General features: G+C 42.8%; 2 protein-coding genes and 1 long non-coding RNA gene across 7 annotated transcripts in view; 2 read left to right on the top strand and 1 right to left on the bottom strand.

The window, feature by feature from the left end:
* Positions 1 to 25474, top strand: part of LOC122527326 (dedicator of cytokinesis protein 3) — a 48956-nt gene that overhangs the window by 14393 nt on the left and 9089 nt on the right. For all 4 annotated transcript variants that reach the window (XM_043651399.1, XM_043651401.1, XM_043651402.1 and 1 more), the window contains exons 2-4: positions 58 to 141; positions 238 to 431; positions 861 to 1009. In XM_043651399.1, the coding sequence (XP_043507334.1) occupies positions 58 to 141; positions 238 to 431; positions 861 to 1009 (427 nt within the window). The remainder of the gene's footprint in view (positions 1 to 57; positions 142 to 237; positions 432 to 860; positions 1010 to 25474) is intronic.
* LOC122527336 (innexin inx3) lies at positions 1333 to 19800 on the bottom strand. The gene is made up of 5 exons (XM_043651421.1): positions 19162 to 19800; positions 7243 to 7430; positions 4714 to 5138; positions 4016 to 4411; positions 1333 to 3731 (listed from the first exon to the last, which is right to left on the bottom strand). The coding sequence occupies exons 2-5, from the start codon at positions 7403 to 7405 to the stop codon at positions 3525 to 3527; spliced, it is 1191 nt and encodes a 396-aa protein (XP_043507356.1). The 5' UTR covers positions 7406 to 7430; positions 19162 to 19800; the 3' UTR covers positions 1333 to 3524.
* LOC122527343 lies at positions 23197 to 25228 on the top strand. 2 transcript variants are annotated; one of them, XR_006306322.1, is made up of 3 exons: positions 23197 to 23276; positions 23356 to 23447; positions 23512 to 25228. It is a non-coding gene; the product is annotated as an uncharacterized LOC122527343 (long non-coding RNA). The 2 variants fall into 2 exon arrangements; XR_006306321.1 differs by having other exon boundaries at positions 23203 to 23302.

Raw genomic sequence — 25474 nt, forward strand, 5'->3', positions numbered from 1 at the left:
AAAAAAAAATGGCACAGAATCTCTAACATCCAGTTTTTGTTCCACTCTGTTTTGCAGCCGTTTACAATTGGCGAGGAGACACGCGCTATGGCCTTCCCTTGGAAATCGGCGAAACCGTACAGATCCTTGAAGAATGCGCTGGTAAGTGGGAAGACGAGATCCCCCCCGTAGGTTCCACGTATCGTTTGCAAAGTTTAGAAGCAGGCCGAACTGATCGATGGATGAACCGTTTTGCAGGTTGGTACAGGGGCTTCTCGACCAAGAACCGCGCGGTGAAGGGGATCTTCCCTAGCTCGTACGTCCATCTGAAACCATGCAAAATTGAAAACGAGGGATTGTTCGAGTCGGTGATACCTCTGGAAGATCCGGTGGTCCGAGAAGTCACCCTCGTGCTTCGAGAATGGGGCGGTATATGGAAGAGGCTTTACGTGGTGAGTGAGATGGGGGCGACTTTCCGCGCCACCCTTTTCCTTTTTCTCGTACCTACTTTTACCTTCTTTTACCTTCTTTTTCCTCGCGACAACGAGGCCAAATGGTTCGTCGCTGAAAATGGTTTCTGCGACAAATCCGGGATATACTTTCGCGTTATGAATGAAAAATGCGACGAGAAAGGGACGAAGAAGTGAAAAGAATTGAAACGTCGCGACTGGCTTGAATTCTCAACGCTAGGCTAAGACAAGACACCGCTCATTCGCTCGATAATGGAATTGCACAGACTTTTATATATATATATATGTATAATACCGAAAGACAACGCTATTTAGACATGTTTGAAAAATATTTCCGACGATTAATTCACAAGTTAAGGCGTGTTTTAAATTACCTCTGATCGAAGTATTTTTCCGCTGGAATTAAACCAGGAGCGGGAGAACTACAAATTCAACACGCTGCGCAAAGTGATGAGGGAGTTGCTGGAATGGCGGCGACAACTTTTGGCCGGCACCCTGACCACCGATCAAACGCGGGAACTGAAGCTGCGAATTATCAACAAAGTGGACTGGGGGAATCGGTAAGTTGGAACTGAAAGTTTGAGAATTGCGAGCATCGACGATAGAAAATTTGCGACTGGCCGATCGCGATTGTGTGGGGCGAAAGTCTCGATGGCCGAAAGCGAAATGCAACCGCGTTCGCCTCACCGATTTCAGCCATACACTTAATGGAATTTATTGAACGATTACGAACTTCCTCCTATCGTTGCTTGCTTCGGGTTTAACTCGCTGAGAAATGGCCACCGCAGAGATTACGGTCACACGAGTCCGACACACTTGTTTCACGCCTAGTAGTAGAGGCCTAGCTACCTAAGAAAACGTGTGTGAATGAGAAACGTCGTTGTGTATATAGAAAGAGTATATTCTTTATTCTACAATTGGTTCATTTTTCTTTATATTTGTCTGCTTTGCTCCCGTTACATCCAACGTTGCGCGTTATTGGCAGTCTTTGCGTCGACTTGGGCCGGCAATCGTTACGAATGAGCATTTAATCAATCTATAAACACGTCCTATAAAAAAAAAAAGAACTCGCTAAAGTAGGTTCTCCATATGCTATAAAGAAGGCACAATCGGTCTCGTTCAATCTTACACGTATCTATCATAATCTATCACTTAGAACGGGACTAACAGTAGCATATATAACATATTATTTTTTTTTTTTTTTTTACCAACTACGATAAACTAGCGGATAGTCGTACAGTTATATTATTGTCATTGCATATACTTATCGGCAGCATTACATTATTCTCGCGAGCACAGTCGGAGACGAACGGTGAATCGTGGAAACGACAAACGTGAGCATTGAACAGTGTGAGTTTACGCCGTGAAGATATATGGAGCGCTATTATGCTTCGTTTCGGGAAAAACAGAGAAAAGAAGAAACGGAATTTTCAACGAACGTTCAAGGTGTGTAAATGTTCCTTTAACGAAGCTTTCGAGACATTGAGAAACGAGTGACGGATTTTCCAATTTTCTCGGATTTCAACTCTTTGTACAATTTCACTTGCAAGTGGAGTCAGTTTGACCCGATGGTACGTGCCATCGAAATTGAATAAAGGTCCGTTCTATATTCGTAAATCTATATCAATTTAAATATATATAAATTACGTATGTGTGTTTTATAAAATATCGGATCATTGCTGCGAATAATCGGGAATGTCTCCAACGACAAGTGTAATTTTTTTTCTTTTTTTTTTTTTAATGAAGTTTGACATTACTCGCGCTAACCTCGCCACAAAACGTAACAACATCCCGCGTTGATTCCTCTCGTTACGACAATTGCACCAGTTACACGAAAATACGGAAAAGAAAAGGAAAACACATATCCGTATTCAATCCACACACGTCGCAAATAATTTTAAGAGAATGCACAGTATCTTCAAACGAAAGATTGCATAATTTCGCTATGCATGTTACACAGAACGAAACGCCTACATTCAGATACGTAAAAAATACAAGAGCTCTTTTGAGAATTAGTATCCTTAGAAATACTCGTATTTATTTCTATAATTTCTAAAAAGGAAAAAAAAAAGAAAAGAAAAGCTCGCACAGTCTCATTCTACGTTCAACTAAAAAAAATAGTGATCTGTCTAATAATACCACGTTATAACCGCTTCTCTTTCGTAAATCGAAAGTATATTCGAATGTCGCTTGTTGAACACTTGTCGATATCGTAAACGAATAATATATATTGCAATGGCTCCATCGACAAATGGAACGTTAGACGCAGCTTGACACACTTCCCGAAAGGCACTTACATCTTCATCGCGAATACACGCGAATTAATACAAAAGGAATGTGTGCACGTGTAACACAAAATAGGAATTGAGGAACACGTTCGATGCGAACATCCACGCGTAACGATTGATTTTGTTGGAAGGAAAACGAAGAAAATAAAAGGAAAAGGTGTTCTGAACCGCGTTCGCCCCTTTGAAATTCCACGACGATCATTCACGGTGTTATTATCGTGCTCTTAATGGACGCAGTCCGTGACTACAGGGTGGCGAACGCGATTACGTTACGCGTAACATTAGAGGATAATCGGCGAACACCTATATGCGTGTGAAATTCGGCTTACTATAATTTAACAGCGATAGACGATCGCACGCGACACACGCATTGCCCAGTCTAAAAGCGTCGCGCGTTATCGTCTACGTTACATATTCGTTCGATAACCTAACGCTAGTTTGTGCTATAGATGGTGTGAAACAACACACGGGCGTAATAACAGATTCGTAATTGAACACTGTCACCTTACGGCGAGCTACCGTTTGGCAACAATTTTCTCGGACGGCAAGCAAAATTCTTTGTTGGCGCATATACACAGATCGAAAGCGAAAGTTTCGGCAAGATCTCGTTCTTGTCGCGGTTTTCGACATCACTTCCCTTCCGTTTCGATGAAACCGACCGTCGATAGCACAAACGTGTTTCTCGAGAGAGAGACCGAAAGTGTCGGGATAGGATCCAAACACCGTCGGCCTTATCACAATGCAAAATAGAAGGCTGAAATACGATTGGAACGAGGGCTCGAAGCGTTTAGATCTCGGTGTCTTTCGCGTATTTTTCTATCTCCGGGTAAATGGGTGACATCTCGAGTGTGCTGGGCGCCGAGGGCACCGATGTCGGTGACGCGCCGCTCGTTGAGCAGACGTTCAACTGACGGCAGATCTCGTCCAATACATCGTTGAACATCATCACGTTCATGTTCTGTCCCAGTAGATGAAGCAACAGGAAGTCGCCGACCTGAAAATTTACATAGGAGATAATGGATACGTCCCCGTGTCACGAAACACACTATGGATCGCGATTATCTTTCAAACCGGTTATGCATCGAGAAACGAGTATCGGATAGATCGAATTCTCCCCTGGTACTTGACGGATATCGATCCGTGAAACCAGACCGATCTCGATTTTATTTTAAACGGCCGTTAACTCGAGCCTAATTAAAAACCACCGTTCCCTCTCGCAACTCCAACATTTCGTGCATTTCCAACGATCGTTTAGACCAGATCGCAACTCCTGTTTACCTGTGTCTCCCTGATGAGCGCGCTGACGCTGTCCGGCGTGCCAAATTTGAATCGCTTCTTGAGGATGGTCTCCCGGGTGCTAGGCAGCAACACCACCGCCATGCTGTAGAGGAGAGCGACGCCAGACAATACGGCTAGAATGATGAACCAGAACCAGAGGAAGATGTAGATCTTTTCGTTGAGAATGTTCAGGGCCAGGACGCAGAGGGCGTCGAATTTCTGAATGGTCCCGGAAGCACCGAATTTATGGAAGGTGCATTTGGTTACTCGCGGGAACACCTCGACCATGGGATCGGTGCGCTGCTCCTGGTTCATGTTACTGAACTTCAGTACGTCCGTTCCGTAAGAGAGGAAAGCACCACCGAGGAACGTATCGACGAAGAATATATTCCCCACCTGGAAGAAGAACGGTCGTTTAAACATCATTGTCAGATATTTTACGAATAATCCTAAATGAAAGATCTTACAAGTTAATTTTCATACGCGTTTTGTGAATATACCAAAATACCCCGAGCAAACAGGTTCCAAAAACCTGTGCTTTCAGAAGAGCGCCTTCTGATATTTCGTAGCCGGTTATCTCCAGCGTTGTCGCTCGAACAGCCAAAAATTAAAGGCGCGTTATTAAAGGCTCTGCTCGAGGTTTTACGATCGTTGCACAAAGAGGTACAACCTTTTACACACACACAAACACTACTCACCACGTTAACGAAGTTGAGTGCCTCGCAGAAGAAGTAACCAGCCGCGTAAGTGTTGTGCAGGTGTAAAGTGTCGCAAATGTACTTGGCCAGCCGAAGAGATTTCGCCTGTCGCTCGGACTTGTTATCCATCGAGGCTCCCCTCATGCCCTCGGATATCATTCTGACCTTGCCCTCCTCCCACTGCTTCCATATCCAATGGGGCATGTAGAACAGCACGCCTTGGAAAAATAGCATGAACGGTACCCACTGATAGTACGAGTGATACCTCTTCTCCCCAATGTCACCGCCAAGACCGGGGTGAGCCACGTGCGTGCCCACTGGTTTCCCACTGTTCTGCGGCAGTGTGAACGTGTACGTGATCCAGCAGTACGTGTTTATCACGTTCTCTGGTACACCTCCCTCGCTTAGGCAGTGTATCGGATCACCTGCAAAAATGATCGACTCGTTTTACTTCGAACTCTCGATGTTTCCACACTTTTCTCGAGCGGATTTTCATCTAGCAAAGGAATCATGTTTAATCACTTGCGCTGGCAATTGATTGCGGACCATAACGAGCGACCAAACCGTATACAATAATTCGTCGGTATGGTATCGCTGGATAGAAATTATTGAGAAGTAATAAATTTATTATTTGCTTTGCCTCTATTTTGTTTTACTTGAATATACTTAAAACTGAGGGAATATTGCAATTTTGGGACAAAAAAGATTCTCGACGCGCGTGGCACGTCATTCCAGCGCAAGAGGTTAAATTGCGCTGGCAACTGATTGCGGACCATAACGAGTGACCAAACTGTATACAATAATTTGTCGCTTTCTTTTTAAATTCGTTGGTATAATATCGCTGGATAGAAATTATTGAGAAGTAATAAATTTATTATTTGCTTTGCCTATTTTGTTTTACTTGAATGTACTTAAAACTGAGGGAATATTGCAATTTTGGGACAAAGAGGTTAACCACTTGCGCTGGCAACTAATTGCGGACCATAACGAGCGACCAAACCGTTGAAAAATTCATTCTCATTAGATTCCTTTTAACGTGTTCTTATCTGTACTAACCATATTTATCTTTTGCAACTTTTTTTATTGTATGACGAAGATAGCACAAAACTGTTTTGGATCAACATTGTTCGAAGTTCATGCGTTGACGCTTTGAATTTTCAGCCGGTTGAACGAAAAGTTTGGACAAGGATGATTCGATCGAGCAAAAGCTCCTTCCCCGATCTAATCGATCAAAAATTCATTTTCATCAAATTCCTTACCATTTTTACCAACTGTATCCTGCAATTTCTTAATTTTATACTAAACATAGCACAAAATTATTTTTGGCAAAAATATCGACGATGTTTTCATCGAGTTTGCTTTCAACCAGCTAAAAATTGAAACGAAAATACGCGAGAATGCGAGACGAAATCGCAAGTTCTCCGAAACGTTGATCGGATCTGTGAGCGTCGGATTGCGAATGACCTCGCGAGGAGAGACGCAACGGGCGTGCGTTATCCGTTTGATTATGAGCGCAATTGCGCGTAAAATTATGCAACCAGCGATACCCTGTCGGCGAGAACGTTGAACGGAACGAAGAGGATGGAAGAGGAGTGCGGCCACGGACCACCGGACCACGCACGGTGTACGAATCCCGATGGTGGTGCGTCGTGCGCGCGCGGCAGCTGATAGGTTGCTAGTTAAACAGGCTGATAACGCGCGACACTGTCGTGAATCTGGTCTGGAGGCCTCGTCATCCTCCTGCATGACAAGCAGCTGTAACCCGTGGATGCTGTGTGTCCCATCGATAAACAAGCACGCGATTATGTCCTCGAAACGGGACACGCACCGCACTGACTTCAATCACGATCGTCCGTGCGGCCAACATACGCTCCGTGGGTCGCGTTTATGCAACCGTTGCGCCGTTTGCTCTCTCTCTCTCTCTCTCTGCGATCCATTGTCGTCAGATAAGAGGATCATTTTTCAACCTTAATTCACTTACGGGATCGAGCGATTGTCGGAAATGAGAATAAGCAATCGCGCGGAGAAGCTGGATTCGATTCTGCGTGTATCTCTCTCTTGCCAATACGAAAGACTCACAATCGGAATCGTAGAAGAATGATAGTCTAACAACTCTCTGACCGCTCCGATTTTCGAGCAGTAAGTTAATTACTACATAAATAATAACTAGTAAAACTGGTATATCTGAAAGTTGAATTATGTCCTCCGTTATGTACTGTGTGGATTCTCACTGTACAAAAAACTACGTTGTACAAAGAACGTTGAACGAGTCATTGTTACCAAGAACTAAATCTTCGTCAGTGGAAACTGCGAAACCTCTTTTCCCTGGTCTTTACATTTGTAATTGCTGAATAATCTTGAAGCACTTTTTCAGCACGTGGGACTACGACCATATACATACGTGTAGCGAATTGCAAAATTTCTCGTATATTAACGCCTATCGTCCGTTTTGGAAAACATTTCTCTGAATTGTGTTCCGTGGTCAACCATGGAAAGTCTGGAGGCAGGAGAGGGAGAGAAAAAACTTACCTATTAGGTTACTAGCCGAGACAATGATGCAACAGGCGAACAGGATAGCACAGGTGATCCTGTAGTGCGCCCTGAATATCATGTTATCGATGATCGCCTTGTCCACTAAATACCGTACTTTGACGAACCCGGCCACCGCCGAGACCAGCCCAAACACCGCCATTGCTCTCCTCGATCAGCGTGTTCCTGGAAACCATCAAACGATCATACTCGTTATGCGTTTCACAATCGCGTGCAATCATACGACCATAACGATCGAAATCGCGTTCGTACAAATAAAAAAAAAAAAAAAAAAAAAAAAAAATGGTTTAAAAATATATCTCGGAGTCGTGATGTGATCAGTTGTGAAGTACATTTGCCGAGCAAAGTGTAATCACGATCGACGCGGTTCTCTGTCATCGGTAACTATCATTAAACGCTCGAGCATTTTATGTACATTCTTGTCGAGTACGTCAGTTACGCACTGCTCTTGGGTGAGTCAATGCTCTTGGGAACAGAGAGAAAGAGCATGGAGAACGCCAACGTCTCCAAGCTTGCGTGATGCTTTAATAACGCGACGTATATCTTGGCTTTATAATTAGAGTCGTAGTCTCGATGCCCTCGTCGCGATACCCCTGGCGCGATTAACGTTAATAACAGGCTTGACAAATTTCGTTTGTCGAGGCACAAGGGGGCTCTACGAGATGCCCGGCCAAACCAAACGATCATTGCCTACCAACGCACAAATACCACAAGTCTCGAGGTTTGATAAGTGTCAAAATGGTTAGGATCAAATCGTTTGGGGCGAAACGAACGGATCTCTCAAACGGCGCTTTTTGGTTAGAACGAAAACTGTTACGCTAGTTCTCGTGGTCGTAATATCTTAAACGTACTCTTTTACGTCACAACTGCATAATGCCGTCGGAATTGCATGAGAGAAGAAAGAGAAGAGAAGAAGAAGAAGAAAAAGAAGAATTATATTACGTTAGTCGGAAACGATTTACATAAAACGTAGGAAGAACAAACGCGAAAAACAAAAAAAAAAAAAAAAAAAATAACTACGAACGACGTCGATCGAACGGAACGATTAGAGCGCGATCGTATCGGCGAGTTCTCGCGTTTCCGGCCGCTCGAGTTGCCGCTGTTGCTCGCGGAATGCCGGAGTAGCACGGTAGCGAGGCTGGCGCAGAAAGGAGGCCGGAAACAGCAGATGCACGGAGGATCGATATACACAGAGGTCCGTCGCAGCATGCTCTTCAGACCGTGGATTGTTCTCGTGGCGAAACAAAAGCTTGCTCCCGAGCGAAGAAAAGGCTACCGACCGCCGCCGACTGTTGGATTTTCGTTCGGTGCCCTGAGAAAACCTTCTACCGTTTCAACCGGTGGCACGAGAAACGCGCGAAAAACACGCTATTTAACCCCGTGGCGTTGGCAACTTGGTTCGCGGACCATAACGAGTGACCAAACCGTATACAGTAATTCGTCGCTTTCTTTTCGAACTGAATTCAAAATGATGTCACTGGATAGAAATTACTAAGTGATAAAAAAAAATATGTATATATAAAATAATATGTATATATTAAATAAATTTATACTATAATTATATTATATATACATATATATATATATATATAATAAATTTGCTTGTTTTGCCTGTGTTGTATTTAAATATACTTAAAACTGAGAAAATATTGCAACTTTGGGCCAAAAAATTCTCGATGTACGTCATTCTAGAGGTTAACCACTTGCGCTGGCGACTGATTGCGGACCATAACGAGTGACCAAACCATATAAAATAATTCGTTGCTTTCTTTTTGAACGGAATTCAAAATGATATCACTGGATAGAAAAAAAATATATATATATAAAATAAATTTATACTATAATTATACTATATATATATATATATATAATAAATTTATTGCTTTTGCCTGTATTGCACTTAAAACTGAGAAAATATTGCAACTTTGGGACATAAAATTCTCTCCATACGTGGCAAGGAGTTAATGCGCTGCTCAGAATTTACGCGACACGACGACTCTCGATTCGATATGAAACGGTTCGCGGCCATTTCTATCGCGAACGGGGTCCATTTGGAGCCATTGCTCTTTCAAGCCTGACGCGACATTTTCAATAAACGAAATTGGATTGGCTTGAGGAGGGTATTGGCGCGGGCGAAGATTTGAAGGGCTCGGGGTATTATCGAAAGATAGATGAAAATTTCATTGCGAGAAAAATAGCGGCAGAACGATTTGGCATCGGTGCTACCACCGATTCTCGAACGAATTGTCTTTTGCGTGACAAAGGTTTCCTCTTTCAGACTACTCCTCGTTAGATTACCACTCTATTTTAAGCCTCCGCCGAGTTTAAAAAAAAAAAAAGAAGAAATACCCCGGCCGTAATTAGTCACAAAGTCTCGCCTCGTAAACGAAGCTCATCTGCAACGACTTACGCAACGTCCATAATTCGTACGAGTCGCTTGAGCTTCGAACGAGATCGTTTCATAGACGTTAAAACCGGATCGGATTCGAGCTGGTAAGCTAAAACAGCCGACTGGTGGGACGTAGGATGTTTATTAGTTAATTAATTGATAGCAGACGAGACACGTGCCCGCTGCAAAGGGTCAATCTGCAAGCTGTTCAGGATTGCTATAGCGCGAACATTCGTCGACTCTGGCTACAGAACTCTCTCTCCTTCCTACGCAACGCCGAGCGACTTTGATTTCGCCTTACGACGACAAAATTATGACGAGAACTGTCGCGTCAAAGGCTGCTCGTCAAGACGATGCATTATTACGTTTCGTCCTATTAGCCACACGAGTGAAGCGAGATGACGAGCGATCGTAAGCGTTCGCAAACGCTTGCGCCAGAAGCATGCGGTCGCCAGGCGTTTGCAAGTGTTCTCGAGGTAAGCAAGAGCGAGAGATGGCCACCGTTGGCGAGGATATCGCGTGTAATTTCAGAACGTGTCTACGGCGCAACGCGTGACGGATGACTAAAAACGATCTACAATTTCTGCAAGACGCGCGTCGTCGCGTATCGCTTCCGACGGCTTATCGACACACCACGCCGTCTATCTATATGCGCGCGCTCTATCAACTTCTTGATTTCCCATTTCGTCCAATCGATTTTTTTCGATCCACATTCAAAGTCCACGTAGATATTTCCGCGCGAGGAACGCGACTTTACATGCAAATGAGTTCGAGAGTTCTCGCGACAACGGTCTTGCAGTTCCTTCTGCACGCTTCTTCGAAACGTTCTCGGTTAACGAACATACAAGTCAAACCAGTTGCCCGGCTGTTTCTTGCGAAACGGGAGAAGGGGAGAAGCGCGGCTCGCCAGCGGGAGTGGACAACACTGACAACGCGAGAAAACGCTTTCTACCGCCAACGTCTCCGACGATCGTTCAAACAATTCATTAGAACCACCTCTTACTCCCGCCTCTTTCCATTTAACGCTTCGCCTATTTCCACTTCTGTCCAATTGCAAATGTCTAGTGTAAACTTTGACTCGACCACCGCTCTCTTCCCTCGACCCTGTTTCTTCTAACCTCTGCACACTGCGCTTTGGTTTCCAGAGAAGTACCTTTGACTGGTCTGACGAAATTAAAATTTATTTTCCAGGAGAAATTTCCTGATTTGCCGATCAGGAACTCGTTTTGCTCGGAGGAAATCGGCATGTAGCACGCGTTTTCTATGGCTTTAACCTCTTGCGCTAGTAACTGGCTCACGGACCATAACGAGTGACCAAACCGTATACGATAATTCGTCTTCTTTTTGAATTCATTCGGTATATCACTGGATAAAAATTACTAAGAAGTAATAAATTTATCATTTGTTTTGCCTGGGTTATATTTCGATATACTTGAAAAATACTGAGAAAATATTGCAATTTTGGGCCAAATATTCTCGACGTGCGTGGCACGTTATTTCAGCGCAAGAGGTTAAACCCATTCGAAATGGATTACATACTGTGTGTATAATGAATTATTGATTATTAATGAAGAAGTAGCCATGATGATAAGATCGTCCTGAGATAAAGTAAAGATGAAAATTTGCTTGCAAAGGTAATTGTGTTTGGAAGAGTGTTTCAAAGATTACCACAAACAAAAAAGAAAAACAAGTGTCGTTGGAGGGAAACAAGTGTCGCTTTCTAATTAATTTATTATCTCTGCAATGTTTTCCTAAAATTAATTTACGAGTTATCTTCTAATTTCTATTACTGAACCGAAAACAATGATCTTGCCTTTCCCCCCTCGTAATAAAAATATTCTGAACAGCCAATTACACACGCCATGTTATTTATACGAAAAAAGTGTTTGCAATTTTAATTTCTCACCTAAACTTCTTTTCTTCTGTTTAAACTGTCCGACGTAGAGAAATGAAAAAGTTTCCGCTCCTGGCGTCTTTAAAAATAATTCTTCGTCTCGAATGGGTTAATCGGCGGACGTTAGCTTCGAAAACCGAAGGTGGTACCGGTCGGAATCTCAAGTAACCACGGGACACCACGGTGGTTTTTCAATGCGCGTCGTCCTGACTCTCGCGACCGCAACGGTCAGCCAACCTCGTATACCGGCGTGTACGCGAATATCGCTTGCTATCGAGTTACGGGCCAGGGGAACAGGTTTGGAATTGGTGCCTTATTCGGTGAAATATCACGAGAACCGGTCGATCCCGCGCGTTTCGGCCAGGTACATACATACTTGTACTTGTTCGCCGATTCGAAATATCATCGCGCTCTATATTGTCGATTCGTGTCCGCTGTAAATTTCAATATTTAGTTGCGTATATTTGGCGTTCGATTAGTTCCACGCAATTAATTTTTCCAACCCGTTGCGTTAACAATGCACGTGTCGATCTCTACGATGAAATTAAACATATAGATTGTAATATTTTGAACATGTTAAAAAAAATAAATTATAATTTATTTATAAATTAATTATTTATATATTATTATAAATTATAAAATTATAAAATAAATTATAACTAATTTCATAGTTATATAAATTAATTATAATCAAGCAAAATATTTTATAAAATATAAACATGTTGATTGAAATTAAATTCTACAATCGTAGATCGTAAATTTTGATCACAGCGTAAAGCTTAACGTTGTACTCGCTTTAAAACGCACAACGTGCATGCTATCTCTTTTTTTTTTTTTTTTTTTTTTTCATTGAAGAGATCCTCGCACGAAATATTTTTTTAAATGTGACACAATGTTACAGGAATAATAAAAAGTATAAAAGGAAAAAAAAAATACATTGAAAACGACGTAAACCGGAATCGGATCAGGGAGTGTCCCGAATGCCCACAGGCGTCTTAACCTCTTGCGCTGGAATCACGTGCCACGCACATCGAGAATTTTTTCTCCCAAAATTGCAATATTTCCTCCAGTTTTAACTATATTTAAGTATAACCCAGGCAAAACAAGTAATAAATTTATCATTTCTCTTAATAATTTTAATTATTTCTATCTAATTAATAATTTCTATCCAGTGATATACCGACGAATTCTGAAAAAGAAAGCGACGAATTGTTGTACACGGTTTGGTCGCTCGTTATGGTCCGCAATCAATTGCCAGCGCAAGTGGTTAAGAACGCCGTTTTCTGATGTACAAGTACATAGAGTGGAGGAGGTATACTAGAGTGCTCGTAATTGGCTGTAGAATTTCCATCGTTATAACATCCGTTCGTTCCACGAGATGTTAGTGTGAGACTTCAACATTTAAATCGTATTTATACTAGAAAGGGAGAGAAAAATTTCGTATTTCATATACATATTTGGAGGAGTGCAAAGGCCAGGTACTCCACTCCCTTCCGCCCTTCAATTATTCGTTGTAGCGTAATCCGCTGCATCGCACACGCGACTGAACACATCGAATATCGTATCGTCTCAGCCGTGAACGAGTATTCTTAATTTGCGCAGAATTTATGCGCGATGCCGCACACACACACACGAGAATCGATAATTGCGGCTGGAACGTGACTTATGCGCTCGTATCACGCGGCTAATGAAGGGTAATGTCGACCGCGAGTCGTAGACTTTAACCACCATCGAGATTTAGGTGTGTGTGCACGCACCCTTAACAAGGTTCGGCCAGAAAAACGAACTCCAGAATTTCTCTAGTTTGACTAGAGATAGACTCTTAGATATCAATTTGCTGAACGAGACTGTCATGTTTGTTTCATCGTTACCGAGTTGATATATTCTCACATGCTGACGTACGACGCATCGATGATGCAAAACCCGGATTCAACGAAAAAGACACACGAACACGTTCATCGTTCGTTTCGCCAATCCTTCTCCTTTTCAGTTCTTTCTTTCCTACACGTTCACGTGGCAGGAAAAACATGGTCGAACGCCAATCGCGTACTTGACCCAAATGTAACCCACGTTTTCGCACCGAGAGAGGCACGTCCATAAATTGCCACTTCAATCAGTATTCATGATTTCCACACGTTTCTGCAGCGGGCTTCTTCTGGCAGTTGGCAGACGAATTCGGCAGACATCCTCGTCTTTCAAAACGCTGTGGAACTTCTCCCGAGACAGCTCTGCAATCCCCTCTCACTGAATTCAATTAAAAGTCGTCTAAAATTCCATCGTGCACCCATTGTACAATATTTCATTCTTCATCTTCACGATATGTCAGAGGGGATTAATTCGTACGCTGCTAATGAGCGAAATTTACAAATGCTCGAATCCAAAGAAATGAAAATCCGAATCGGATTCGACTCTCGTGAGTGTGCAATGAATGTTTCAAAGAACAAAAAGGATCTTTGTCGACGAGGGGTCGAGGAATACGCGGTCGGCCAGCGCAGAGCAAGTTATGAAACAGACCGACTGGCATTTAGCCGGCCAGTGTTTCTGGGAATGTACGAGGTACACTCCCGTAATTTATTCCGTGAAGGAAAGAGAGAAAGAGAGCTGCGTGCCCCGGTCTGTGAGAAAACTTTATTAAATGTTTATCGAGGTTCCGAGAGGGGGAGGGTGGTAGTAACCTAACCCGCGGGAGAGCCCTCATGCATTTTCATCAGCTCGCAATGCCTCGCACAAAGATCCTCGACCTCGATTAATTACGCTCCCTGCTACCAAGCGTCTCCACGACGAAATTAGTTCGTCTTATGACGATCTTGATATCCAGCAGAAGGGATATTTTCACGCGATTTCCATTCGCTGTGCAAACGCGCAGTTCCCTTCATTCGATTTTCCTCTCGTTTATTAAGGCCTCCAGCTACTGTTCTCGGAAGACGATTTAATATGCCGCAGAGGTAATCCCGACGTGAATAATTCTCCAACCGAAGACCTGCTTCGTCGTCACTGCTACACGCCAAAGTGTAATACACTTTTTTCCCAAATTTCACAGGAAAAAAATGCTCCAACGAATGAAAGCGTTTTCGAGCGTCAAAAACCTTCTTCTGTTCGTGTTCCTCGAGCGTGATATCGAGTTACAAACGTTCAGACTAAACTATCCTACGGTAGTTTAAAACGCGGGGTATGCCGACCTCTGCTCGTACGAACGAGATAGTACCGGCAGCAAAATCAATCGTTATCGATTACATGAAACCAAAGAGAGAGAGAGAGAAAGAGAGAGCTAACGGTTTCTGTCGGCAACAAACGAGTGTACCTGGCTGGTTTCATCGCGCAGCCAATACGTGGATGTTTTTTCCGCGACGTAAGGACGAGTTCGGAGTTGCCTTCCCACGGAAAGAGGATTTACAGTTAACTGTCGCGCTTCGCCACGCCTCGGAACAATTGAAAATCGACACGATTGTTGTTTGTCGACTTCGTGTACTTTGATTTTCCTCCTCGATGCTCTTTGATCGAAACACAACCTGATCAAACGTGTATTAGAAACTTCCAGTCGAGGATGGCGAGTAAGAGATCGATACAGAAATGGCGACTGCTTCCGATAGAGAAATCCTCGAGTTTTTGCTAGAATTTCATCGTACCGTGAGCCCTCGTAACGAAGGGAAAGGAAGCATCTGCTATACTTTTTCGATAACAGTGTATCGAAACTGTAAGAGGATCGACAAAAGGAACAAGGAACCTAGGTACAGTCTATCCCTGGTGCGTGTAGAAACTTCATGGCAAACACGGGAACCCTCTCAGTCGTGAAATTACTCGGTAAACGTAGCTTATCGTCAAAAGAACAAACTTTTCGTCCGTGGATCCTCTTGTACAACTTCGTGTTCAACTACAGTAATATCTAACAAGTTACACAGGCTACAAATCTTCTCTTTGCAAAATGATCAAACTTTGCAATTTGTGAAATTTTTAAACGAACAAACTTTTTGTCCGTGGAATGCAATAATTTCGTGTGTAATTACAGCAATATCTAGTAATCGATAAATTGCAAGTTACAGGCTACAGATCTTTCCTTCGTGAAATAATCAAACTTTGTAATTTTTTTGTAATTTGTAATTTTCAAAACTTTCGAAAGAACTTTTCGTCTTGTAGCGGATACTCTTGTACAATAATTTCGTATGTAACTATAGTAATCGATAAATTGCAAGTTACAGAGATCTTCTCTTTGCGAGATAATCTTGAACTTGTAATTTTCAAAATTTATTTGCAATTTTATTTTGTTGCATCGCTGCCAGGCAAAAGAATTTATCGACACTGGAAATCTGCGTGATTTTATTAACAATATCAGCTCGATTGCGCGAGAATTGTAAAATTACACGAAAAAGAAAAAAACCGGAGACTGGAGGTCGATAGAATGATAATTTGCTGCAAAAGGCAAATCGTTGGCAGGCCACGCTTTCACGAGCGTTTTACTGCAAGACTCTACACGAAGATACGTGTTGGTAAAATAAAATACCGAGTATCGATCATTTGTCTGTCTCAAGCAAACAAACTTGCGTATGCTGGACGATTTCAACGGTAGTTTAGACAGTATGATTATATGAGGAACCATAAAGAAAAATTGTTCTCTTGACTATCCTATCCTATCCTATCTCCGTTATCGCGGACGAACAATGTCGTTAGAGTGAAGGGCATCTGCCTCGTCATCGAGTGAAAGGTGAATACCGACTCGTTCACTATAGCGTCGTTGAAAAGAAAAAAGGAAAAAAGAAAATTTAGACACGATCTCGACACTGCAAATCGCCAAGTTTACACGTTTACGCGATCAATGGGATTTTTCAACGACGTGGCCGCGCGCGATGCAATAACAGATAACTAATGTAATTTTCACTCTCAAGATAGTCGTGAGAACCGCGTGACAGTGAAACAAAGCGAAAAGGACAAACGAAAGACAATGCCCGGTGTATATATCTATCGTTCCAACCAAGATAAAACGATCTACATATTTTATTCACAAGTGGTGCTCTTTCTGACGCGTCAGTGCCACACTCCGGAAGCGTAACCATTATTATCTCTCGTGATTCACGTCGAATGGTCGTCGGTGATTTTGAGAAACGAGGATGCGAGGAGAGAAACGAGTCGGACCCGATGGAAATGTAGACGAGCGAAAAGGAAGAAAATAATCCTTTGACCGCGATACGTATATTACGTTTCATAGCACGTCGTCTCGAAGAGAGGAGAGGCTTGAACTCTGACGAATGCACTCTAGGTGCAAGCAAGTACTCCAGCATGCACGATGCCAACGTAAACTATTCTTTTACGACGATCACGCCCGTGCATAAATATTTTCCATGCGTTTGAATTTTATGAACCTTTTAATTACAACGAAGACACGTGCCTCGTATACGTTTTAGATTTTTAATTACTGTACTATTTATGCACAGCAATTAAAGCAGCTCGTTTCACCCAGTGAATATTATCCATTCAAATTCATTTATCTCGTACTGTATACAATCTCTTTTTTCGTACGTTTTTCTTTTTTTTTTTTTTTTTTTTTATTCACTGGTTACCAGTGTCGGGGTAAAATTTGAAACTTTAAGCTCGGCTCGTGGTAAGAGATGGAAGATTCGTTCGATCCTCCGGGTCTCGGATTCCGGATAAACCAGTTTTGCGACAAACACTGCCAGACACCCAGCGTGAAACGCGCACCCCTGTGTCTTTGATGTATTGTATCTCTTTCGAACGAGGTTAGTCGCTTTCTCGCCGATATTTTTCATCGATCTAACCACGTGAGATCGGAAGAACCGCGAGGATCATTTAACCTGTTGCGCTAGAATGACGCACGTCAACAATATTTGGCCCCAAAATTGCAATATTTTCTCAGTTTTAAGTATATCGAAATATAACCCAGGCAAAACAAATAATAAATTTATTACTTCTTAGTAATTTCTGTCCAGTGATATACCGATGAATTCAAAAAGATGACGAATTATCGTATACGGTTTGGTCACTCGTTATGGTCCGTGAATCAGTTACTAGCGAAAGAAGAAGAACGCGCGAAACATCAAATTTGTTTGAATGAAATTTTGGTCAATTTCATTAAATCTCCGATTTAAAAAAAAACTATTGTGAATACACAGTATATATTACATGTAGGAGATTTTCCGAACACTTCTTCTCCAACACTAATGAGACATAACGGTCATATTGTTCAAATTTGTAACTGTTGGTAAAACAATTATACTGTGATTCATTAATGTAACGACTAATGGATAGTTTAAATATTTTGGTCATATACGTGGTTGTAATAAATACCTTGCAATTTCTACATTAACGAACTCTTATTACATGAACTCCACTTACACAAATTGTTCTTGCCTATCAATAGATTGAGATAAATGGAGTTCTACTGTGGATCTTGTTCAACACCTAACAACGCGTAACTGTGTACACGACATTTCGAGTTGTGGAACGATTACACGTTTCTTGGAAGCAGTATCTTGGAGGCTGAGTTATCTTTGTCAAAGTTTCAACGAAACGTGGTCAAACTCGGATTCACTGCGTACACAAATGGCCAGGCCTACCGCCAGTCCTTTTCAACTTGGTGGAGATAATCGTATTTGTGAAGCTTTGTATGCAAGGCCCCCGTCGTCCTTTATCAGGCTTTTATCTTACGGTGAAAGTTGGAAGCGTGGATCGCTGAGGATCGCCGCTCCGCATCGCCCTGCAATTCTAAATTCAACTTTCGAGTCTGTCGATAATGTTCCTGATCTCTCGGACAATTTCGAAATTTAACTCGTACACGTGCGCTGCATCTTCTTAATCATTCAAAATGTTACTAAATTGCAGGATAATAATAACCGTAGACAGTACTGAATTTGATGTTTATGAAACTGTGGCCGTTGTCGAACGACAATAGCGATTAGGGACACTGTTGGAAAGTTTCAGGGAAAACCGGAGGTCAGTCCCTAAGCACCGTTTTCTCGTTGACCTGTGTGTCCGTTTGTAATTTTCGTTTCTTGGAATTTCCTTCCTTTCTTGGAACTATCGATGAAATTCAACGTGCGCGATAATTTTTCCATCGGAGACTGTTGTAATTAACGTTTGAAAGGACGTGCTCGAACAATTGGGGTCGATTGAGGGCGGTCTTAATGAGTCGCGTATACGGGTAGATCGTGCGGAAAATAATTTGCCAGAGACAGAGGCACGTGGCCGTCGGTGAAAATTAGCAAGCAGTCGGTATTTGAAAGGTTATACCGTGTATTTATGTTGTACTGCCCAACTCGTGCTGTTCGACACATAAACGTAAACACGAGCGTTCACTCGGCTGATTATTCGATGCCTCTTTCTCTCATTACGATTACTTACATCGACGACTAACGTCTTTCGACATTTCTCGAGATAAAAATTTATCAAATCAGTTGTTTTGTAATGAAATATTATACGGTACGAACGCGATACGAAACGCGAAGATCTTTCACTTTCGACTGTTCTCTCGAAAGAAAAAGAATCGTAGAATCCACCACCAGTTTCAACCACCAGGTTGTAACGTTGCAAAAGAGAAAAGAAAGAAAAAAGGGAGGGAGGGGGGGCGGAGGGGGAAAAAGAAGTGATCGCAACTTAGAGCAATACCTTTTTTTCGATCGAGCACTGCCGGCAGCAAGCCGTTTCCCAATAATCCACGTCGAAAACCGACTAAATCCTTTCGATTCCGTGGTCGTTTTGCTTTCTCTAACAGGCAAGTTCGCGCTTATTGCACGATCAGCTTTTTTCCCTTCCTGCAAGGAGAGGTAGCTTTCTTCGAAATCTTCCTACGGACGTGTCGGATCCGTCTCTCTGGCCTCTTCTTTCGTCCCCGTCTTCCGAGGACAGTTTTCAACGGGCAACCACCGATTTCTTTCAATTCACCTCACAACCGAATCACCGTCGTCGAGTTTGACCGTCGAACACGCGTTTCGAACTCGCTTTGACCCTCGTTGACGTGCTGCTCGGAATCGAAGCGAGAGAAGAGAAAGAGAGGGGAAGGATAAGAATGATGAACGCGTCGCGTCGCTTCGAGAGAGTTAATGCCTGACGCAGCACGTTAGACTCGCTCTCTTTCTCTCTCTTTCTCTCCCTCCCGGCTGGTTACGTCGGATGTCTCTCTCTCTCTATCTTTCTCTCTGTCTCTCTCTCACACGAGCTCTCTAGCTAGCTGATTTTGGAAATAGTTTCAAAAAGTTCAGGACGAGGCCGCCGTAACGCAGCAACGGGGCCCGACGTGCGAACAGCAACTGAACCCGAGAGTCAGGGACTCGTTCGGGGCCCCACCGCTCCCCGCCATCTTGCCTCGCCGAGTTCCAAGCGCGGCGTGGGGGGGGCGACTCTATCAGGTGCGTATAGTCGCCTTTGGAAATCACCAACGCGACCGCGATTAATCGTGAATCGGGTCCATCGCTCGTTGCTCGTCTCTTTTCTTCTTTCTTCTTTTTCTTTTTTTTTTTTTTTTGTTCGACTTTTTGTTTCCTCGTCGTTGCGGATCGTTCATCTTCGTAGATGTCTCGTGGAGGAACAACAGACAGCTTATAATGAATTTCCGTCACGTAACCGAAAGATGACGAATCGTAAGAGCCGCAAATTTTGTGGAGAATTATTCTGCCGTCGTCCTTAACGTTTAATGTTTGAGTATGTCACAGTGACATCTTATTGTAGTACATTTTATTATCATTTTGTTAATTGCATTATAACAAATATAGAATTTTTAGTTATTAGTTTTTAAATTGAATTCGTTCGAATTTTCTTATCAATTCTCCAGTTGAAAAGTTAATTGTTGTACAGTACGACGAGAAATAATGAAATCGACGAGGTCACCTTCGAAGCTGTTTCGTTTGCGAGTTTTAGTTGCTGAATATTTCGAAGTTCCTCACCTCGGTGTGGGTTCGAGTTAAAATTTTCGATTCGTATCATGTGTCTGTAAAGAGCAACCGCAACCACAGCATCTGAGAAGAGAGAGAAGTGTCGACGCTTCTTTCTCTATCCGTAGTGCTCAAGGTTTTCAGCTCGCTGAATACGCGGTGTATAACCATGCCGGAAACCTGTTCCCTCTGGTAGAGGAGCCTCACTTCGGCTCTTTAAAGCTTCTCCTCGTGTGTTCTCCCCTTTCGTCCTCCTTTCTCTTTGCCTCTTAAATTTTTGACTTTAAGCTGCACAAGTAACGTCGACGAGCATCTTATACAATTTACAGTAGGCTCTAAATAAATCTTCTCTGTACCGCTTATCTGCAATTTCACACTTTACCCTAAATATACTTGTATTCTGTCACAGAGTTTATGTGCAACTGGATCGAAGTAATGTGTAACTCGAAACGCATTCCACGACGTTGCTTAGATTACCTACACCTTGTCCTTTAAATCGGCCTAAGATCTGATTTAATGAATTTCTGATATAACAACGACGATGTCTCGCTTTGCTCGTGTATGCGCGCGAGTAACGGTTCTCTACGCAATGACCGCAGACAGGACTTGTTCCTCGACGTCTTCTCGAAAACTTGACGTCACGCGACAGTCTTTCGGATGTTGGAGCGTGTCAAGTCGAACGTGAACAAGAAATCATTCGACCGAGAGCGTATTTCATTTATTTAATTTACGTGTGCCAGTAATGGTTAACTTACGTCCCATCTATGCGCCTATCGAGCAAACGTCAACGTTTATTATCCATGCCGTAGTAATTATTATTATTTCTAATGAGCGTGCCCGGAGGCTCCACCTCGCGTGTCTTCTCCTCCACGCATCTCCCTTTCTCCTTTCTCCTTTCTTCGTTTCGACGTTTTGCTTCCTTGTTGGGGTAACGCGGTGGTACGGGATGAAACTACAGACCACGTAACCACGTTCCCCTCGCGTCTTCCACTTCAGGGTTTCCCAATTCCAAAATGTGCAATCGCAATCACTAAGCAATATTTTCTGCCGAGCAATTTAATTTTTTACGATACAGCGCATTCCGTTTCCATTTACGTTTCCATTCATATTTTCTTTACCTAAGATATAAATGAATTCGAGATAATTTGAATAAATGATATTAACAGTAACAAGTAACTTGGAATTTCTACCTTCCGTTTAAAAAGAATTCAAAGTATCGAAAGGTCATATACACCTTTGACTGAAGTTGACTCGATAATCGAGTATTTTCGGGTCAGATAAGAAACGTTATATCGTACATTTCCTAACCTTGTCTGAGCAGGTGATGTGAGCAATGTAAAAGCAATCTAAAAGAGAGGAAGAAGAAAGGGTGGCAGAGTCTCTCGAAGTGCAGCCGCGAGTAGTTGAGAAAAGGTCCCCGAAGGTTGGGAAACGCTGCCTCTATTCTCCGTAAGGTAGCCTTTTTCTTTTTGCCTTCGCCTCGGCGTAGCACGGTGCTGGCGTTGTTCTACTCGGGCCCAGGGCTGTACGATGAGAGGTAGCGCGTCGTGAAGGGAAAAAGCGCTTAGGTAGTAGAAGGGAGAGGAGAGGGGCTTTCATGGCATGCTACCGACGCGCTGCTACTTCGCTGAAAGAAATTTAATGAATGGCAGCGATCGTCGAACTTAATAAGCGTCCAACGATGGCATCGATGCTTTTCTTTACTCGGTACCCAGAGAGTAACGCGTACCATTTAGAGATCTTACCTTAGTGACTTGAGCATCTACGCGTCTCTTTTCTTTACTTTGATCGTTGTACTTGACTAACGTAACTGTTCGAGAAATTGCTGGCTGTGAGTATCAAGAGTATTTACAAGTGAGTTTTTACAAATTACGTGTCACTTGATTCGAAACCCAATTTCAGGGTTGATGTACAAGAAGAAAAATCATAACCTACAATCTCGCATCTTGTCAATTCACTAATGTCGACTTAATTGACAGCCATTGTGCAAGAGGGCCCTAGTGTCCGAATTCCTATGGCCGAAAGCAGATGTGTGCATTCAAATCAACAAATAGGTATTTATATCGCCTGTTTTTCTTTTACGTCCAGTTTCACCCGATATTGAAGGAACAAAATAATTTCCAGCCATTGTAAATGAATAATGGGGCGCGAAGCAGCGACTTGGGCGTCCGTCAGCAACGAAAAACCGAAAGGTTCGCGGTTAATCGCGCTTAATCGCGCGTCATTTGATCTAATTGAGATCGTGGGGACTCGAGGATTTGGCCCTGACATCTATTACTACCACCATTGCCTGCTATCTTCTGCCGGAGCGGCCGGAGAGACCGACGTTGCACGGAACTGCAACTGCGCTCGGGAGCGCGGCCACAAGTCGTTGGAACGTTTATTGTAGAGGAACCTGATGCATATACTACGTCTCGTTGTGTATGTGTGTATGTATACCCTCGGGCAAACCAGACGCGGCGTTCGTCTTCCCACGAACCCTTTGCTATACGTACGAGTCTTGTTACTCGTTCCGGGATCAGGAAACACTCCTATTAAGGCCATTTTACACGAATGCGAGAAACCGCGTTGTACTACTTGCGAGTACAGTATCTACGAACTTTGCTTTTACACGATGTTCGTTCGTTTGATAGCGACGACGTCTTAAATATTTGGGAATGATTTCTGTTTTTTTTTTTTTTTTTTTTTTTTTTTTTTTTTCTGTAGCAACAATATTATTCGCGTGGAACTTTGTTTTTTTTGCAGCACTGAGATTATTTCTAATTCCCAGAAAGCGCAATGAAATCATCGACGAAGATGTTACAATGAACGACTTGGAAAACGTTCCTTTATTTCTGTGCATTTTCGACTTCTCGTAAGAAATGAATGTTAACAATTGCGGTGACACTTAAGCTGTAAAATTTACATAATACTGTTGGATTTGAAATTTGCAGAATGAAAAAAATCGTAGCAGCTAGATCTTCTTTATGATGAAAAATGTGAAAAGAGCGGAGCTAATTGGTCGGCGTAAAGCAGAAGAAATAAGGTGAAATATAAAGACAGCGCGAGGAACGGTGCGAGGCGAACGAAGGCTAATAATTGATTGTCAGTTTGAAGCAGAAACAGGAGTTCACCAACTCGCAGCAGCACCGACGTAATTACAGCGTTTAAAGCTACCGAATGCTCACTGAATTCCGCAAAGAATACCTCGCAGCTGAAAAGTTTACCATCCATTGATTTGCAACAAAATTTCTCTCTTGTTATTGCCGTCGGGTCATCAATTCTCCGGGTTGAACTTGAAGTTCAACCATGTCTGAACGAGTCCGAGCCGTCAACTGTCTCAAACTTACGAATCCCCGGCATCGAGTTTAATAATTCAGGCTAAACTGAAACTTTTAATGTCCCCTGGAACTTTACTTCCACCCGTACATCTGTTTCAAGAGAAGCTGAAGAAGTTCTTGGTGGCATCGATCGTAGTTTAAGTCAGCCTGAATAAATTTGGGTAAAATATCGTGGCAGGAAAGAAAGTTTCGCAATTTTGAACGTTGCATGCATCAAGTTTTTAACGTGAAGTATCTTCATACTTTTATATTATCTATAATTCTTCGCACGCTTGACTCTTCTCAGTCTCTCGTTGCCACGATCGATCGTCTCCATTTTAACACACGTTATATACGCAATTTTAGGATCGATTTCCCGAATTATAAACATTTCCATTGGCTCCGATCGTGGCTTGAAAATATTTCGACGACGCAGCAAGTGAATCGACTCCTCCGGAGTCTCGTGGTGGCCGGCGCGCGGCCATTGGCCGAACGAATTCGTCATCCGATGGGACCGAGAGGGGCCTCTTTCGACGCAACGAAGAGAAACGAGCGAAGGATGATGGCTCTCGTCTTCCGTTCCTCGAGCCAGACGGCTGATCCTCGCGATGAACCGAACGTCGCGTCGCCGCTCCGAGAGAGAATATATCCGATATCTTTGGAATGGGACATAGGTCCGAACGACGTGGCGGACATGCCTGTACCTGTCTCCACGCATCGAACTCTGCCTGCTCACCTGCATTCCATCAACCGGGGGGACCTTTCAGGATATCCAGGACCGTATCGCGTCGGCGGATCGTGAAACCGCCCCATTCGGCGATCGCCATTGATGCTCACGTTCAGTCCATACGAGCAGACTTAAAGCAATGCTTGATCGTGCACCACTTGTATTTTTTTTTTTTTTTTTTCTTTATCATTCCCTCGCGAGAAAGGAATCTGAGAAGAAGTGAAAGAGAGGTGGCCGTCTGTGAGAAAACATTGAGTAAATAGATGCTTCAAAATTGATATACCGAAGCAGTTTATCCCCGAGTCTGTAGAATTATATCGTACGTTCATTCGCTACGAGACAATTTGTTTCCCCGTGAAATTCAAAGTCAGTCGGCGGAAAAAATTAGATACGCCCCTAGTTGGCGAGTCGACGAGGGCGTAGGACGGTACACCGAATCGGTTAGAATCGGTAACGTAGTCGTACGATGGGCGGTGAGAAGGATACAGACGAGAGACGAAGCGAGAAGCAAAAGCAACGCTCGCTCTCGAGTACCACTTCATTTCCCTGATCCGCCCAAAATCCATTCGGAATTCACGGTTTAATTATCGCTTAAGAGCAATGAAATTGCACGTCCGTTTCACCAAAGGTGTTTGCATTTTAAATAATGACTATTATTTAAACACAAGGACTGTTTTATTCTATTAAAACAATCATGTTAATACAATCGTATTGTCCAAATTTGAACAACCGTTCCCTTTTTCCTGGATCTTTGCTTTTTTTATAGAGAGAAATTCAATTTCCGACGCGTCTGGGAGTAATTTCATATTTTCTTTTCTTTTAAGTCTCCTCAAATAAAGTTAAAATAAATTTACTTATGATTTTACGTTTCACAGACATCTGTTAAAAAAAAAAAAGATGACTGAAAAATGGCTTTGAGGTACAATTAAATATCGCAGCTTGTATAGAGTTCTTTATACATATACAGTGTAAAAATAATATTTGTATACTCAGAATAGAACGTTCGTTTCATGTCATGTTTGATTT

The sequence above is a fragment of the Frieseomelitta varia genome, unplaced genomic scaffold (genome assembly GCF_011392965.1).
Source record: "Frieseomelitta varia isolate USP_RPSP 00005682 unplaced genomic scaffold, Fvar_1.2 scaffold_215, whole genome shotgun sequence".
Lineage (NCBI taxonomy): Eukaryota > Metazoa > Arthropoda > Insecta > Hymenoptera > Apidae > Frieseomelitta > Frieseomelitta varia.